The sequence below is a fragment of the Aquila chrysaetos genome, chromosome 17, assembly GCF_900496995.4.
Source record: "Aquila chrysaetos chrysaetos chromosome 17, bAquChr1.4, whole genome shotgun sequence".
Classification (NCBI taxonomy): domain Eukaryota; kingdom Metazoa; phylum Chordata; class Aves; order Accipitriformes; family Accipitridae; genus Aquila; species Aquila chrysaetos.
The window spans coordinates 13,259,978-13,278,128 of record NC_044020.1 but is presented as its reverse complement, the minus strand read 5'-3'; the positions used below and the strand labels follow the sequence as shown (position 1 = coordinate 13,278,128).

Here is an 18,151-nt window from a genome sequence, read left to right as displayed (position 1 = left end):
CTTCAGGACACTCAGCTTGCCTAGAAACCAGTGTGAGTAAGAGACTCCCTTGGCATATCCCAAACCTAGTAACACCAAGTTGATTAGTCCCTTTGGCTCCATGAGGAAGGATTTGAGAAGACATTGGGTTACATGATGTTATTGGCATTACATGATGGTATTGGCATTACATTTACTGCACACCAACGTTGTCGTTATGTGACACATTAGTGCAAATTAGCTGGCACTTTGTGGGTTACTTAACTGGAAAATGAGCTAAAAATTGAGTGTGTATGAGCAATGAGGAGGATGCCATTACAAATACCCACAGCAAACCATTAATCCCAATGAGCCGAGTTTCTCACCATCTTTCTCAATAGCTCCCATCATCTTTTCTCTACCCTTTAGACACCCACTTGTCAGGACTTCCCATTAGGTGAAAGCTTGGTACTGTCCAAGCAATTTGGATAATTGGCTTTCTGTTAGTAACTGTGTGTTGTAGCCAAGCTATGGGGTTATGGCTGGTGAAGGGAACTGGAGTGAAAACTCTGAAGTCCACTGTCCACAGTACAAGCACAGAGTGCTTAGCAGAAGTACAGGCTACTCCTGCAAGTATACTTCTCCATGCTGGGAAAGGGTGGGAATGAAAATGTTTCTTGAAATCAAGCTAGCTACCAATTTCACCTCTCCTACCTCTTTATTTAAGAATCACATTCAGTCATTCCAGTTGGGTCAGCTGCATTCACGGTAAGGGTCATGGGTGAGTTGAGGTACATGAGTCTATTCGTACCCCCTGAGTATTGTTAGTGCTTGAACAAAAATCTTTAAATAACCTCTGCCCTCAGATAAAGTCAACAAAAACATCTTAAAAACATCTGTTATCCAAGGGTGAAGAGCATCCTGAAGATACTAAAGTGACTGTAGATGCTAAATTCCCAGTGGCCTTCACAAGGGGAAAACTGCGTTGTCTTTGAGCACCTTCTGCTCTATCCTTTGCTCTTTACGTGTGCCTGCTGCTTGGAGTGACAGAGCGAGGGGATAATCCTGGCTGGATGTACATCAGGAGTTAACTCCAGTAAATGACAGCTGAAAAGACAGAGCAAGTAAGGTCAGCATTGGCATGCTCTGTAGCCAACCTGGGAGCCAGACCCAGAGAGACATTCCACCTCTCTGGCTAGTTGCTTAAGTACTTCTGAAGGACCACAGGAGTCTGCGACTGTGTCCCTTTGCTCTCAGGTGGCTCTTCTGCTGTCGGTTATGACCATGCTTTCAGTCATGTGGGCAGCTGACAATAAGAAAGTAGGCAGAAACCTTCATTTGGGCAGCTTGACACTTTTCAGTTGGTAATGGCCCTTGTTTGCTGCTACTCTTGATCCTATTTGAAGCCTAAATTCTCCACATATCCCTTTTTTATGTTTTAAAGAGTGGGGGTTTTTCAGGCAGTACTGGTAATAGTCTGTCTTATTCTCTCTTGTTGCCTTTCTCTTTTCCATTGTCGTCTTCAACAGTTTGATTACTACAACTCTTTCCTGATTAATGAGAAGGATGAAAATGACAATTATGTGGAGCTTGGAGATGAATTCATTTTGGAGCCAAATGAGCATTTCAATAACTTGCTGGTGAACACAACATACAGTGATATCCAGCTCCCCACCAACGTCTACAACAAAGGTAATGGCCTCTGCTGGCCTCTACTTTCTTACTACTAGTAGGTTGTGGTGGAAACTACCAGTAATAATACTGAAAGAAAGGATGGGAATAGAAAAAAAACAACTGACAGAAAACAAAACAGGACTGGAAATATACTGTCCCAAGGCATGGTCATGTCTGTGCTGTAGTCTGTCACTGTGACAGGCTTATGTATAATCTGCTCTTGGAAGACCTCTAATGATGGACGGTCCTCCATCTTAAGCAGGCAGTATAGCCTTCTAGGGTTCATCTACCCAACCAAATATGCTGTGAAACAAACTGTGATGTGAATTTATTGGCAATTGTTACTCTGTACAAAGGGTCAGATCTATCAAGGTCTTTGGGTGTCAAGGATCTCATTGATTTCAGCTCAGAATTTAGACCCCAAGTACTTTTGTGTTATGAGGCACTAACACCTCACGGGGACACTCTTAATTCCCAGTAAGCATATCGATAGGGGACTGGAGGTAATTCACAACTGCTACTGGGACATGACTGTTCTGGGCTATCTTCTGTTCTCAGCAAGCCTTTGGCACTTTGGCAGCTGCAGGAGCCCAGGGAGGCACCAAGGCTCACATGGCCTCGTCTGTGCCTGGGCTATGTCCTCTCCCCCTGCACATTCACAACACTCCAACTACACACCAGGCACCAGTCCATCTCCAGCACACTGCCAAATCTGCTGGCTAAGACACCAGTTGTTATTGTCCTAAGTTTACTGCTCTTTTTGGCCAACATTTGAAGCTGCCTGACCTGGCTCCTTCCCTGCCTCCCCATCAGCTCTTCCCCTTGCATACATCTTGGCAGAAAAAAAAAGTGCCATTACTTATCTCACAGATAGAGCTCATTTACAATCTTCAGGACCAGACGGGGCAGGTGCTGGTGACTGTGCTCACATCTGCTACTTTATTTAGAGGGACAATAGAGGGAGTTCTATTTCTCCCATGATTTGAAATTAGTTCTGTCTGGTCTGACAGCCCCAGACACTAAAATCTTGCTCACAACAGAGCCACCAGCAGAGTTGTCTGCGTAGCTACAGCAGAGCTACACAAAGTAGGCTGCTGCCTACATACAGCAGCATACAGAAAGAGGTGGCCAAATGGCCACTGTCAGAGACAGCAGAGATGCCTCTAGCTGGCTGATTTCTTGCCTGTACAGCTTGACACAAACCATCCAGCTGCTCTGGCTATGGCTGGAGGATGAGCAGGAGATGGAGAAGGAGGGCTGCTTCCATGCCTGGGGATCTTCCGAGGCGCAGTGCCTGGCAGCACTCACTCCCTCTCTTGCAAACAGCAGCAAGCCTGGCTCTCCACAGCTCTTCTGGCTCCCTTCCTGCATGAGTTACTTTGGCCTCATCGCTGGGGAGTCACAGTTCAATTTTTCCCCTATTTTGACCAAAACCGCCTTTAGTAAAGTGACTAAACAGGAAGTGGTAGGTCAAAGCCCCATCCCTTTCAACATTAACACAGTTAATCCTACAATGACCAGTTTCTTATAATTCCCTGTTTCTATTGCTGCTGCTCTGTTTGGTCTCCTGAGGCAATGAGTCAACACAGACACTAAATATACACTGCCTCTTACAAGTTCTTGCAAGCCTGCAACTCCCTATTGATTCTGATGAGATCGGGGCAAGGGAGGACAGCTCAGGCTTTGAGAAAGAAAGGGCAGGCAAGGAAGAAAATAAAGAATTGTTGGGGAAAAGAGGAGAGAGAGAGAAATGGCACGTAAATCCTAGAGCTTCTCTGTCTTAGGTAATCACATCTAGCAAAAATTTAAACACTCTGCAGAAAGGCTGCTCCACTTAGTGGTGCATCAGGCAGTTGCCTTACAACAGCCACACATCCCCTCTTAGGTAGCAGCTGAGTCCTGTTTGTGTGGTGTGCCAGTTGTGCTCAGCACAGTGCTGGTTTTCCTGAGTCTCTTGGAGCCCTCTTCCAACCAGATATAACACCCAAAGACAGACAAGGCTGGAAAGAGAAATGGGCATAATAGCGTATGACCAAGCTGAGATCACCTATAGTGGCCAGTGGTGACCTGCCCTCCAGGATTTACTTGAATGATGCATCCAATTCCCTGTCCAATGTCAAAGCTTTGGACAAAGCTGCATTCTTCCTGTGGTTGCCTTTGCTCCCGTCCTCCTCCTCCACTGGGGTAGTGGGTGTCCTCCCCTCTTTTGCACACTTTTTTGCCCACTTTCTATTCTTTCCCCCACAGACCCTGACATCCTGAATGGCGTTTACATGTCAGAAGCCTTGAATCCTATTTTTGTGGACAACTTTGAAAGGGATCCCACGCTGACCTGGCAGTATTTTGGCAGCTCCACTGGATTCTTCAGGCTCTATCCAGGTAAGAGAAGAGATAGGCTTCGCTCTTTCAGCACAATGCAATAGTCTTGCAGGACAGGGTCCATGCCATGGAAGAGCCCAGTCTGGGAAGGTTGAAGGCAGCGTGGCTCTGTGAAGGGCAGGGTACAGGGAGCAAAATAGTGCATGGGCTGCTGCCACTTAGGCTGAAGGAACAGTGTCCATGGCAGGCATAAACCCCTTTTTCCCCAGTGGACCAGCCCCCCAGGCATGTTGCCCTTGCAACCCCAGAAGAGTCTACTTTTAGGGGTGTGCCTCAGGCAGGCTGCCCTCCAAAAAAGCTCACAAAAGACCAAGACAGGACCTGCAAATCATACAGGCAGGGTGCGGAGGCTGCACGAGGGTTCCCTGCCTCGTGCTCCCCTGTGGTTTTTAGTGGTGGCCACAGCCTCTCTCCGCCTCTGAGGCCACACATGGCAGATGTGGCTGGTCAGCCTGACTTGTTATCCACTTGCCAGCTGCAAGCAGCATGTAAGGTCATGGCACAAGAGGGAGGCCCTGTGCCCAGAGGAACTGGTGAGATCTTTTGCAGCTGTAGCTTGGCCTAGCGGCCTCTTCATCAGATGGCTGCATGCTCTTGTTCTGTGACCTGTCACATGTTGTGGAAGGGGAAAGCAGAGATGACTGTCAACAGAGCCTTTAGCAGGGAATCTGAGACACGTCCCTGTCACTCCTACCTTTTTATGCTCTCCACCACCCCTGGGGAGAAACAGATGCTGCTGAGAACTACATCAAAGTGGCAAAAAGTTCAAAGTGCAATTGCTCCCCAAATTCAAACAGACTATGCCTAGATACATTTTGCTGAGAACTGCCAAAGACCGTGCAGCTCTGCTTGTATTTCTGCAGAATGGCCACTGCTATTGCTGGCCAGACCTGCATGCCCCCAGAGGCTAGCCGGGTCTCAGCAGTGAACAGCAGAAGTGCAGGTGCCTGGGGAGTGGGGGGCAGATGCCTGCCTGTCTGTGTGTGTTGATTGCTCCTTTTGCTGCTCCCTTCAGGAATAAAGTGGTTACCAGATGAGAATGGAGTAATTTCCTTCGACTGCAGGAATCGTGGCTGGTAAGAGTTTTGGAAAGACTTGGCCAAAGCACCTTTCAGACTTCCTCTCTCCCTCTTTTCCAAGGTGACACCTTGGTGAGTTGCTGATCATCAGTTACTGTCCCATGCTGCTCCTGCAAGAGATGAGGGGTACATAAATGAAGGCAATAGCAGATTAGGAAGCCCTACCACCTGCCAGCGCAGCTTTCCATATGGCATCTAACATGTGCCACATGGAAATTGCCACCAGCATATCCTTCCTCTGTCCCATCCTCCTTACAATTCTGCAGTCAAAGGAACGGGGCTGGTCAGACTCCAGAAATGCAGGGCACTCAGTCTACTCAACATGGCTAAAGGAGGTTTTAGCAATTGTCACCCTCAGCTGAATCTGCACATAGGTCTACAGCAGGTCCAGCACTTGCTACTGTGGGAAGTGAGATGCTGGGGCCAGTGGGAGAGGCAGATTGGTTGGAAGGGACCCATCAGATGCCCAGCCTGACTCTGCTGGATAGCTGTGCTTGTGGTACATGTTATGCTGCGGCTAGCATCGTGTGACAGCAGTACGCCCAGCGTTCCTCCTCCCTGTACGCTCACCCTGCTTCCTTGTATCCTTCTTTATAAAAAGGTACATCCAAGCGGCCACCTCTCCCAAGGACATTGTCATCGTCGTGGACGTCAGTGGGAGCATGAAGGGCCTGCGGATGACCATTGCCAAACACACCATCGTCACCATTTTAGATACTCTGGGAGAAAATGACTTTGTCAACATCATTGCCGTAAGTATGTCCCATTTCCAGTGCTGAGTTGTCTTCCTTGTACCTCATACCAGGTCTTCAGTCCCCTTAGCAAACTACAGGCATTACAGTGGCATAACTACAACACTTAGTACCATGTTGGATGGAGGATTAAAACTAGTTACCCTTGGGAAGTTAGCTTTGTGTGGTCAGCAGGGTGGCTGCTAAGTCATCTGACTCCCCTCTATGGAGGATGTCAGCTGCATCTTTTTGCTTACTTAGGGATGTGAGTGCAACAGATAAAAGTGCTGTAGAGAAACACCTGAGCTAACAGGGACTTGAGCTAATAAATTTGCATAGCATAGCATAATACTGTGTTTGGGTCCAGTATCACTATAATCTTCAGGATAATGTTTCCAGGTGAGAAAATTACCACCATATGCCTTTTTGTGCACCAGCATACTGCAAGGCTGCAATCCAATTCAGAGTCACTATGCACAGGCCTGCATGGAGTTTGGTCAAGTTGCCTCAGTGTTACTGTCTCCCTTTTTAAGCCCTGGCCAGGATGAGGATGGGATGGTTACCCACAGAGAACCAGCACCACTAACCACAGAAAGCAAAACTTTTCCATGATCCATGCCAAGACTGGGGGGGTTGGTGCCAGGTTAAATGCCTTTAAATGGCTGCTCACCTCCTAATTTTCAAAGCTAGTTCAAGGGCCATCTCTTCCCCCAGGCTCCTTTCTATAAAAGTTTGCTAGGGCATGGTCACTGAGATAATAAAGTCTACTTTTTGTTGATAGCTTCTTATTGTGTAAGATAGTTAGAAAGTCCAGTGATGACAGCTCTGTCTTTATATGGCTGGAAAATTGTTGGCAGAAAATGGAGGGAAGTCATTAAGGAGTTGGAAATATCATCTGTTCTTCAAAAACAAGCCCAGAAAGAGCATATAATATATATTCCTTTACTCACTCTAAAAACTTACTGGCTCAGACACAGCCTGACCTAAGCTCCTATTGATCACCTGAGCATCACTGGCCTCCTAGCCATGATGCTCTTCTGAACCTTGCAGGACAAGGTTTACACTGGCATGTTTTACCTCACATATGTATCAGGCTAGAAGCATATGCCCCACTAATTATCACAATTTGGTGCATGTGTGGTAATGTGATATGTTATCGTTCAGCCGTGAGCCAGAGGCATCAGACATTCAGCTACAAAACCACTTGCAAGGTTCATCTGGTGCCTGGGGACTCAAAGTCTCCAGCAGTCAAAAATATGTGTAAATAGTGCTAGAAGCAAGGCCAGGGCACAAGTTAGAGTGTAGAGAAAATCTCTAGAATGTGAGTGAGAAAAAAAATAACTTTGTATGTGTAGATATGCCCAGATAGAAGTCAGCAAAACACCATAATTAACGCATTATTCAAACAAATATGAGATTTATCAAAATTATAATTTGTCATGATCACTACAAACCATTCTTAAGGGAAATATGTATAAAATGGCATAATGCTCCATACTGTTTTCTGAACATACACCTAAGACATAAACCCATTTTATGAATTTTCTCCCATTACAACCCCTTTCTTTTCATTTTCTCTTTGCAGTACAATGATTATGTTCATTTTATTGAACCCTGTTTTAAGGGCATCTTGGTCCAAGCAGACAGAGATAACAGAGAGGTGAGTACCAGGCTCCTATCCATGTTATTCAGGTAGCTCTCTTAATGTAAGAAGTATGTGGTGTTAAAATGCTGTGACATGAAACTCCAGGGACAAGAAACAACCATCTCCCAGAAGCATGTGGGTTTGCATTTCAGAAACAAGCACCAGTTCGGTGGTGTGTGCTGGCTCCATAGTTCACCTTTGCTTACACGAAGCCACTGTAACACGGGGTGAGTTGGCTAGTTAAACAGCAGCAACCAGCTTCCCTGTGTCACAACAGACTCAGCACCACCGCTGCCAGAGCACTAGTGGACCCAGCCCAGACTGCTGTGGAAAAACAGTGCACAGAGGGCAAAGGTTCTCCATCTTTGAAACCCCATATCCTCAGCCCTCAGAAAGGAGAAAAAACAGCCCTTTCCTGGTGAATACATTCTCAGCCTGGCCTGATCCTTTGCCAAGGTGGACTGCCAGCAAGCTTTCTCTGATGAGGGGTTTTGCTGTTTTGATCCAGGAGGTCTCAGCAGCCCTGAGGTGGTCAGCCTGTGTCTGGCTGCTCCACCGCCCTCTGGGCTGACTTGTATTTTTAGCTCTTCTTACTGTTTTTTTTTTTTCTTCCTTTTTCTCTCTATATTAATACCACAGAGGCAGCACATCTCTCCATGTCTTCCACAACCATATTTCTCTCCAAATTGCTTTCCCAGCTTAGCCCGGAGTCACAGAGCACAAGTCCAGAGGGTGATGTCTCCTGCAGTGTTTCCCGAAGGATCCCCAAGCCTTTTGGACACTATCTTGCAGAGAGCACTCTCTGGGGGTTTCATTTACAACCAGATTAATGCCTCTTTAGTAGACAAGCATTCAAATTTTTTTTCCCAATCCTGTTGCTTTTGCATGCACAGGCATTTTTTTTTTTTCCTGAAGGGTTGGATAAGGGAAAGTCCAATTTCTAACAGTTTTGTCCCTTGCATGATGTTTCATGGACTGCCAATGTTTCACAGCCCACAGGCTGAGAAATGCAGTCCTGCTGTGGCTGCGTGGGCAAAGGTGAAACATGATGGCACTGCCAGTGGAGCAGCCACTTGACTTTCCCACCTCCACCCATCATGGTGCTGCACTACCCTGCCAGCAGTGGTGGAGGATCAGAAGTCCAATGGCACAGGTTAGCCTTTCCTCCCCTGGTCGAAGACAGGACCCTGCCTGCAACTCACTGCTGCCTTTTCCCCCTCTCTTCTTGCCAGCACTTCAAGCAGCTAGTGGATGAACTGCAGGCAAAAGGAGTGGGGACTGTGAACAAGGCTTTGACAGAGTCCTTCAAAATCCTGAGGGAGGTAAGAGAGTCGGTGCTGATGCTTGCACCGGGCACAAGTGTCCTTGCCTGCCCCTATTCTCCCCTCTACATCTAATGACTTATCACATACCTCATGGTGCTGCAGGGGGGAGGTGGTATGAGCTGATCTCACAGGCCCCAAATTTGTGACAAGCGGTGTGCAGGGGCGGCCCAGCTTTTGGGGAGGTGTTGGTTTGTGTGTGATGCCCCAGGGCTGCCGATCCCTGCCCAGGAAGGATCAGGAGCTGACAAGGCTGTGGCCTCATGAGTGTTTTTTTAACAAGCCCACAACTGGGCATTGCCCAGGCACCTTGGTTAGAGATGGTGGCAATAAAATGTAACTGATCAGCTGAGGGCAACAATTCTGGTCATAAGTAATGTTACCAGTGAGCCTTGGCAAGCAGATGATGATGAAGACATGAAAGATTATTCTCAGGCTTCAGATTTATTTCAATGTCATTTTGCTGAGTATCAGTGCTTGAGGAAGAAATCACAGGTACAGGAGAATTAATCAGTCAGTCTGATCATGTCCTGTGATAAGAATCATAAATGATTCATTGCCTTATGTGAACAATTGGGACTTCAGTAGCCTGGAGGTAAACATACGACTTAACTCTGTTTCTTAAGGAAAGTTAACAAAAAAAGGACCAAGAACCAGCAGAACATCCCCACCTCCTCATGGCACTGTGTATAGTGGGGTTGGTCTAATGATGCCAATGCCTTTGGTGTTCACAAAAATATGTATGCAGTTCTATGCTAGTGGCCATAATGATGGCATTGATGTTAAAGGTAGTATGCTAGAGGTATTGACACCCTGGGAAGGATTATCCACTCTTACTTATATTACAAACTGAAAGTTTAAGTTTGTTGGCTATGGTAATGCTGTTCCTAATTTATGCCAGTGCAAGCATGATCAGAATTGAACCCAGGGATGGTGGTAGCTGAGCTGACTTATCAGTGGTAATAGAAGCATAATGGTTTTAATGGCAACATGAGAAAAGTGTGGTGTAGCCTTGGCATTGCAGTAATAGGCTGGCAGCACTCCTAGCAGTAATGGTTCAACATCTTTGGAGGAAGATCGTTACTGAGATGACCAGGGAAGCAGTAATGATATAAATTGAGAACAATTACATGGACTAGATGCCGCTAGATATTTTTCTACATGTATCCTTGCATTTTATGACAAAATTAACTTTATCTTTAAAATCAAAGATCCAGAGCCTATATAGGCCCGCGTTGTATAAATCAGAATATTTAAACAATTTTTCCACCAGAGGAAAAATGATTTCTTAATATCTAATGTAGTACTGGTTATGTACAGTGACAACAGATTAAAGACGCCCAATGCAGTACAATTGCAGACTCTCTCAACCAGCACAGCTTTGAAGGTCTCAGTGGAGAATAATGGAGCTTAACTCTAAAGAAAGCCTGCTTGCCCCAGCTGAAATAGCAGCCGGTCATGCCAAACACAGGCACCAAAACGCGTCTGGTTCCACTAATGAGGAGACCTCACACCTCCTTTCTGGCAGGCATGGCTCACCCACTAGACTAGGCAATCCTCAAGTCTCCAGGAGTCAGGACCTCTATAAAGCCCTGCATACTTTGAGCCAGGCATGCCCAAGGGAAATAGAAGGTACATGGTGGAACAGCTGAGACAGAAAAAAAAATTGTGCTTCACTGACATAGCTGGACCAAAAATACTTCCAGAGAGAGTGACGTCCATGCATCCCAGTGGAGTAACATAACTCCACTGCAGTAATAGAGAAAAAACTATTTGGCAGATAGAGAAAATATTTTTCCTCTCCATTTGGCATCAAAAATGCAGTCAACAGTTTAAGTAGTAATCACTTATCTTGATCCTTGTTGATTCTCCCTTAGCTAATGAGCTCAAAACAGCTCTGAGATTGCTCTTAGACAGTAGAGCACCCAGTGGTGATAAAACCTTCTGATGTTATTCATTTGCAAGGTGAGGTGCTGCTTCCCTCATGCCTTTTGTTATTGCCTCAGATCTGGAGAGAGGGCAACTGACTCGGGCATTTGAACACTTTTCCTTTGAGCATCTGCAGATGAGGAAAGGTGGCTGTTGTCTTGGTGACTGCTGGTGTGACACTTCTCTGCATCTTGGAAACTGCTGTCCATGAAACAGGAGTTCAGAAACAGTAACTTCGTTGTCAAAGAAAGGTGTGAAACAGGCCTATGTATCTCTTCCACCCAGCTTTCCTTTCCCAGTAACACTGGTCGCAGCTTTCTTGCAGAGTGTCATTCACTGTAGTGGACCATGATTGCCTCCTCTTTAGCAAAATGGGACCTCAGTCCAAGGTCACTGAAGCCATCAGCTGGGAGCCTTGTTCACAGCCAGCTGTGGGATGGCTGCATGTGCAGCAGGAGGCCTGCAGGACCTCCTGCAAGTCACTCTGCAGCTTCATCCCAGGATTTCTGTCTGCCTGGTGACATTCAGAAAAGACAGAGATTGTGTTTCAGTGTACACACAGCAGCGACAGAGGCTGCACATACCTAGGCATGCAAGTGTAGAAACACGCCTGTTGTCCTGCAGCTGCCTTCCCCAAACTGTAGCTTTCCTGGTAAGGGCTTATCTAGAGAGTACCTTGATATCACCAGTTGGAGGACCCCAGGCTCTGCAAGTACCACAACTTAAGGCAAAAGGGTACCACCTATCAAGTGTTCCTATGCTTTAAGGACTCTAAAATCTTCTCTTAGAGCTTCTTAGATCTGTATCAGTAATAGAGGAGGAAAAGGGTTTCCATCAGTGTGCCCTGAAACAAATCTGTGCTGCTGCAGTCATGCAGATGGGAGAAGGGGGAACTTTGGTGGAATTGGCCACCCCTTTCCCATCAGACAAAATTCACATTCTCAACTTGTAATCATAGCCATTCCTCACAGACTGTCCTGTTATTGTTCACAGGAGCATACGCAAGAGAATGAAAATGAAAATTGCTACATCATGCTGATGAAACAGGCTTTGCTGATTACAATAGACAACCAGTAATAATATCTGTAATGAAAGTGGCTGCAAAATTTCCCTGGTAATTTTCCTCAGTCCAATTGCTTGTAGAATTAATAGCCCAGTAGAGACCTACTCGATGAGGTATGAGTAGCAGAGACGGGTTGAAGAAGAGCACGATCTCTCACTGTCTTTGTTTTCCTCCATTATGTTCTGGGGTAGACAGGGCATATTTTAATCCATGACGCAATTTGCAGAACAGCTTCAGGAGAACAGTTAGCCAGAGCCTCCCCTGCCCCTCTCTGCCATGCTCAATAAACCACTTAAACTCTCTATTTCAATTTAGCCACACATCAAGTGGTTTCAATAAAATGTGTCCCAGGGAAACCATGGTCTTAAGCATACATTTATAAAGTGCTTCAAAATTCTCAGGTCTCAAGTGCCACCTTTTGAGCTCCTTTCTTGTTTATCAAGTTTTAGTCTACCTCACTGCTATCTTCTCTTCTTTGTTTCACCAAGCTTGGCACATCTTGTCCTCTCGCCCTTTTCCTGCAGGATTTATACCCCTTTGTTCTGGCCGCTGGTCTGCTCAAGGCTGCTTCCAGGCTGCTTGCCTTCCCTGAAACACCATCCTCCCAACAGTATGTAAGTGCTGCAGCTGAGAGCTATCAAGTGCTAAGCAGAGCAGAATAATTACCTTCCTTGTTTTACACACCATAGTCCTCTTAACACAATGTAAAACAACAGCTACATTTCTTCAGACTTTGTCACATTGTTAATTCCTATCCAGCTGATCTGCCTCTGTGGTATTCCTCTCCAGCCAGCATTCAGCCTCCTGTTTGGTATTTGAGCCTCTGACTATCCTTTCTAACGTACATCAATTGTAAAGATATTTATATATTTTTATAAACATGCCAAATATGTGTGTGTACATGTATACATATGCAAATACACACCCCTAATCCTAAGAGAGTCATATATATATTCATATATTTGTTATATATGAATCTTTTAAGATTAGACAGTACAAAATCTGTGACTTTTATGGGTCCTCCTTTCTCAGGATCTGCTCAGAGTAAGTATTTTGAAAGCTGATGTTTTTCTGATGCTGCGGAGGAAAAGAAACCCCAAGTTCTGCTCTCTGAGGCCACCTTGGAAAGAAGTTTCCTCTTAACACCAAACTGGATTAATGGTGCCTTGACTCACTGCTGAACTCAGAAATTACATAAATTTTGAGGTTAATTATGAGTAGGTCACTCCAAAATAGCTATAGGTGGAAAAAAAATGGTGAAACTTGTAACAAACTGGATTTCAGATGTAAATTTCTGTGTGACTTGAGAAAACTGGTGTCATAAAAAGAATGAACCCATCTGCTGATGTGAGTAATCAAAGGAGTTTGTGGCCTTTTACACCCAACCTGTGTGGGGAAGCATTTCATTTGCACACTCACAAGAGGACTGTGTTATTAATTTTTCTAGCAGTGTGCTAAATGTTTAAGGACAACTTACCCATCTAGTTTCCTCCCTTCTTGTAACACATGTTTTCTATTGATTTCCTCTTTGTCCTTTGTGATCTCTTATAGTCCCAGTCAGGTCTCAGCCCATGAGGCAAGTAGTTCAGCAACACCTTCTGCAATCCTTTCCCTTCCCGCTGAGCACAGATTATTCTAATGCTTTCAATTAACTTTTTCTTTAACCCTACCACTTTGTGACCCTGCCTGTAATTCATTCATTCTTTTCTTTGTTTCTTATCACTTCAGCGTGTACCCAGCCATTACAATATTGTCCTTTTGATGATGAAGTATGGAGGCTATAAAGCATCTCTGCCTGACGATTTCCCTCTGGTTTTTATCATCTGGCAACATACTCTTTTTACTCCCTTTCTTGTTACGTCTCTGAAGGTTTATAAATCTTTTCTTGACTCCACTTGCATTTTTATGGACCTGGATTCTGCAGCAAATTTGTGAGGATATGCAAAGCTCAGGATTTCCTGTTTGCCAGTTTATGCCATTTTGTTTAATGCCATCTCTCTCTCACTTCTTCACTGGCTTTCTGTTTCCTTCTATACTGCTAATTTTCTACCCATGAGACACTTTCCACTAAGTTTGAATTTTCAGTAATTCTGGGGGCCACTCTGGAGGCAGGTCTGCATAAGAATGGGGTAGGAGGAGACTGAGAGGGGCTGCTCAGTCATCTGGCCAGATGTGTATATTATCAGCATGCGTGCCTGTGCATCACTGAGCTATGTTGATGTTCCTATTGCTTCACTAGTAACTCTATGCTAGGCTATAACTGCAAAGTAAATGGCAACGAGCAAACAAGGGAGTACAAGAGACTATGACCCTGAATTAATTAGAGCACGCCTGTTACTCCTGGCAACATCACCAAAGTTATACAGGAGAATATGTAGCTCCGTGCCTCATTCACCGACTGCAGCTCTAGCCCGCATCTCTTCAGACATCTGTTCTGTGGACATCTTGTTCCTCATCTCCCCTTCTTTCATGCTCCTGAGACTTCAGTCAGAGCAGGGAATTATGCTCAGAGCTTGATGTGAATGCTGTCAGATCATTTGCTACAGCTGCAGCCAGCCACAAAAGGACCTAAAAATCAGGGATTACCTCTTGTTCATTTGTTTTCTAAATCTGTCTTTTTAATCTCTATTTCTATAACACTGATGATCTCATTTTCCCTGTTGAAAATATCATCTACTCTTGTAATTAGGAGATTGCTGGTTCTGATACAGCATCTAATTTCTCAGTATTATGAGGTCTGAAGTAAGCTACATGAAGAGATGTCTTAAGTAGTTTGATGAAATGGTGGGTGACCTTAACTAAGTGTTAATTTAATAATCATCTAAACAAAATGTTGTAGATTGCAACAGTCTGGAATAAGCTGCTTTCATAACTACAAGGTTCAGATATCTGTGATCTGAACCTCAGCCTGACAGCATCTCCCACACCATTGTAACCCTATGCCTCCCTAATGGACACTCACGCTAGCCGTTCTCTCTGCTAATCTGCACGCTGTTGATCTCTGTCCTAGGAATAGCTCACTTGGTACTCCTTGTCCTTTTCCTACCTGATGGTCTGTAGCAGAATCCCATGTGGGGGTCAACTGCTTTTGCCCTTTTGTTTGCACCTAAGGACACCCTGTGCTTGTTCCTGTTGTGGCCCCTCAGCCTTTGCCCTGAGTCTCCTTGCTGAGCAGGGGGCATGTGTTCTCTGACCCCTCCTGGAGCTCCAATTACCCTATAGCTGGCACTGATGGGGTTTTTTCCATGGTACAAGGTGTAGAAGCTTTTTGGACCATTGGAAATGTCAGACCTCAGGGACTCTCTAGAGAAAGACATGGGAGATCCGCACTGCTGGGTTGGCATGACCACAGCCGCAGAGGTACAGTGTATCTCCCCTCTGAACGTGCTGCTCTGGTGATATGAAAGAGGAGGAGCACACCCAGCCACGTCATCCTGATTCAGTCATTCACACGGATGCTTTGCCTGAGAACAGCTAGTTAGAAATGACCCTGTTACACCACCTTTCTCTCTCATGATCATCTGTACTATTCTGGTCAGTGATACAAGTAATGGGACTATCAAGAAACAGGGAGAAATGGGTTCATATGCGTGGTCATTCAGAAGCTGTTGAATCCATGCTTACTGCAGTAGAGTAACAGGTACTTCCATGATATTAAGAGTAACGTTGAAGGAGGCAGGACTGATAACATAAATGGTGGTGAAAGGAGACATTATGGTGATATTAGCACTGAACCTGGTAATTTCATAATAAGGGACAATCACAGAGGTAATTGTAGGAGTGGTGAAATAACTGGAGAAATCTGGACTTGGAGTTGGCTTCCACTTATTGATGGTCATGATGTTAATCTGTAGTGGAACCACAGTACCATCCGTGTTGCTAAAGACGTTTGCCTTCTGTCCTAACATAGCATTACCAAACCAGAAGGAACTTGTGAATTGAACCCTAAAACATCTAAAAAGACCCAGTTCACACCCTGTGCTCTTGTTCTCCCATCCAGTGCTTGCTTTTATTTTATGCAATTAGTCTTGCCACTTGGATACCTTTTTCCTCATTTATAAGATATAACTACCCTCTCCAGTTTAAAATTGCTGCTGTGTTTGATATAACCTTAGTCACCCTTCAATTAGTCTCTCGTATGCTCTCCATCTCGTACCGTTGCCTCTCATTAATCTCTTGTGCAGAGTTGTCATATCCTCCTCTTTCCATATTTTTTACTCTGCATCAGTTTCTGTATACTCCTTTGTTGACCAGACTTTTCCTTGCTCAGAGCGTAGAAGCAGTGAGATGCTGTGCAAGAAGTGCATACTGACACTGAGCTAAGAGCCGCAGCAAAGCAGCAGCTCATTTTTGTGCCTTGATGTCCTCCGCTACCTCCTCTGGTGACTGCTAATTCAACACCTCGGTTGGTGCTGTGTAAGGCACTTGGTTCTCTAGAGCCGGTGTACCTGAGGGCACGAGAGGCAAATGGCTCTGCATGCAGAAGCACTAGAAAAGGAGCATTCGAAGGCTGGTCTGCCTGGCTGAACAGGCAGGATCTGGCTTGTCAGTAAGAGCAAACCTGTTCAACACCTCTCCATGTGTCCTTGGGAGCACATCAACATTTGTACCAGAGTGCCAGAGTGCTTCCACTCTACCTTAAATATCACTTATGCATAGATAACAGGTCATCTGTCATTACAGTGTATGGCCTATCTGGCACATTCATAACCTATTTTAGCTCTGATGGCAGTAGCCTTCTTTTTTCATGTGCTCCTGCCCTTCTCTGCTATTTTTTTGGCAGATTGATGGATTTACCCTGAAATAATGAGTCTGATTTCCCCCTCCTCTCACATTTTCTGCCATAAAAAGTGACAGTTATTGCTGTCAAATCCAAATTGCAGTGTTTATGGTCAGTCTATAGTTGTTTTGCATAAACGAATGTGACTGCAAGATGTGAGGCAGCAGGGAATCGCACCCTTCCTCCACAGCACTTATTTTCTCCTTATTATTTTTACTTCTTTAAAGCCCCCTGTGTCTACATGTGTGAGGCAGGGCTATATAAATAAAAAAATTATATGCAGCATACAAACACAATCTTTATTTAAGCAGAACTCTTTCTAAGCACAGTGTGAGGTTTGCAAGAGGAAGTCAGGATCCGGCCCACCATGAATAAGTATGCTGCAATTACACAGACACGGCCTGTGCTGAGATAACTAATGCTGTTCCTCTCTGTTTGTAGTTCAGAGATGCCGGTCAAGGAGGCTTGTGTAACCAAGCTATCATGCTGATCACAGACGGAGCAGTGGAGGATTATGAAGCTGTGTTTGAAAAATACAACTGGCCAGATCGGAAGGTTTGTCTGGGAAGTGATAAATAGAAAGGGTGAGGAAAGGTGCTATCCTGCTATGGTGGGAATAGAAGAGCGTGAGCCAGGATGTCGGGCAGAGCTGAGCATTCACGTCCTCCAAAATGCGTGCATCCGGCTGTAAACACAAGACAAAGCAGCCAGCCAGGAACCTGCTGTGGTGATTTTAGAGGATCACAGATGGATGTGTGTAGGTCAATGAATTTTATTTTTTTTCCATACACTTTGTTTTCTAAAGGTGTGGGCAATCAAAACATTCTTCTGATAAAATGATACAGGCTGAGCTGAGTATTTTAAAATTAAAAAACAAAACAAAACACAACTTTTGCAAAGAATTTTAATCCCATCCAGGACTGTTTATATTGGTCCTGTTTGGGAAAGGTTTGGCTATAGCCAGTTCTTACAGTGGGCAGGGGAATGGCCCAGACAACCTCACTAGGTACCCTGTTTACTTTGGGGGCTGTGATTACAGGCTTGTACTAGCAGAGCAGACTGTGAAAGTGGAATAGACCACAGCTCATCCTAAACCCTCCTGATTTATTTGTTTACCTCATCCCAGCTAGCAGCAATGCACAAAGGGAGCGAAGCAGCCTACTGAGAGACCAGAGCATGGGGCTGTTAAAGCAGTTTATTTCAGGATTGGCTCTTTTGTTATTGGTCAAACACAAGAGAAATGGTGAAGCTTTCTCTAAATGATTCATGCGGCCAGCTGTTCCCCTGGGTAAAGGATTCCTGTGAGCTATAAACCTCTCCGCATGTGGTTGCTGAGTGCCTGGCAGAGCTGCTATCATAAAATCAAACAGAATTTGCACTTCTGCCTTGTTATTCAGATGATCCCAGCTGCTACTTGGCTTTCTGGGCTTATTGTAATTGGAAATTAAGTTCCAGTCCACAAATGCAAAACCAATGCAGCAAGATGCTCCTGTCTCTGTGTGAAGGCAGAGCTATTGCCACAAATAGGCATTCACACCAGTGTACAACAGGATGCCAAACCTCGGCCATTTGAATTTGGTAGCATATTACA

The 18,151-nt window shown here is 45.1% G+C and overlaps 1 protein-coding gene across 6 annotated transcripts in view; it reads left to right on the top strand.

The window, feature by feature from the left end:
* The window catches only part of CACNA2D4 (calcium voltage-gated channel auxiliary subunit alpha2delta 4), a 131,261-nt gene that overhangs the window by 14,070 nt on the left and 99,040 nt on the right, over window positions 1-18,151 (top strand). For 4 of the 6 annotated variants that reach the window (XM_030040134.2, XM_030040132.2, XM_030040133.2 and 1 more), the window contains exons 5-12: window positions 1,488-1,650; window positions 3,880-4,011; window positions 5,027-5,087; window positions 5,692-5,842; window positions 7,407-7,481; window positions 8,699-8,788; window positions 12,305-12,394; window positions 17,002-17,115. In XM_030040134.2, the coding sequence (XP_029895994.1) occupies window positions 1,488-1,650; window positions 3,880-4,011; window positions 5,027-5,087; window positions 5,692-5,842; window positions 7,407-7,481; window positions 8,699-8,788; window positions 12,305-12,394; window positions 17,002-17,115 (876 nt within the window). The remainder of the gene's footprint in view (window positions 1-1,487; window positions 1,651-3,879; window positions 4,012-5,026; window positions 5,088-5,691; window positions 5,843-7,406; window positions 7,482-8,698; window positions 8,789-12,304; window positions 12,395-17,001; window positions 17,116-18,151) is intronic. The other 2 variants (XM_030040137.2, XM_030040136.2) reach the window with 1 other exon arrangement.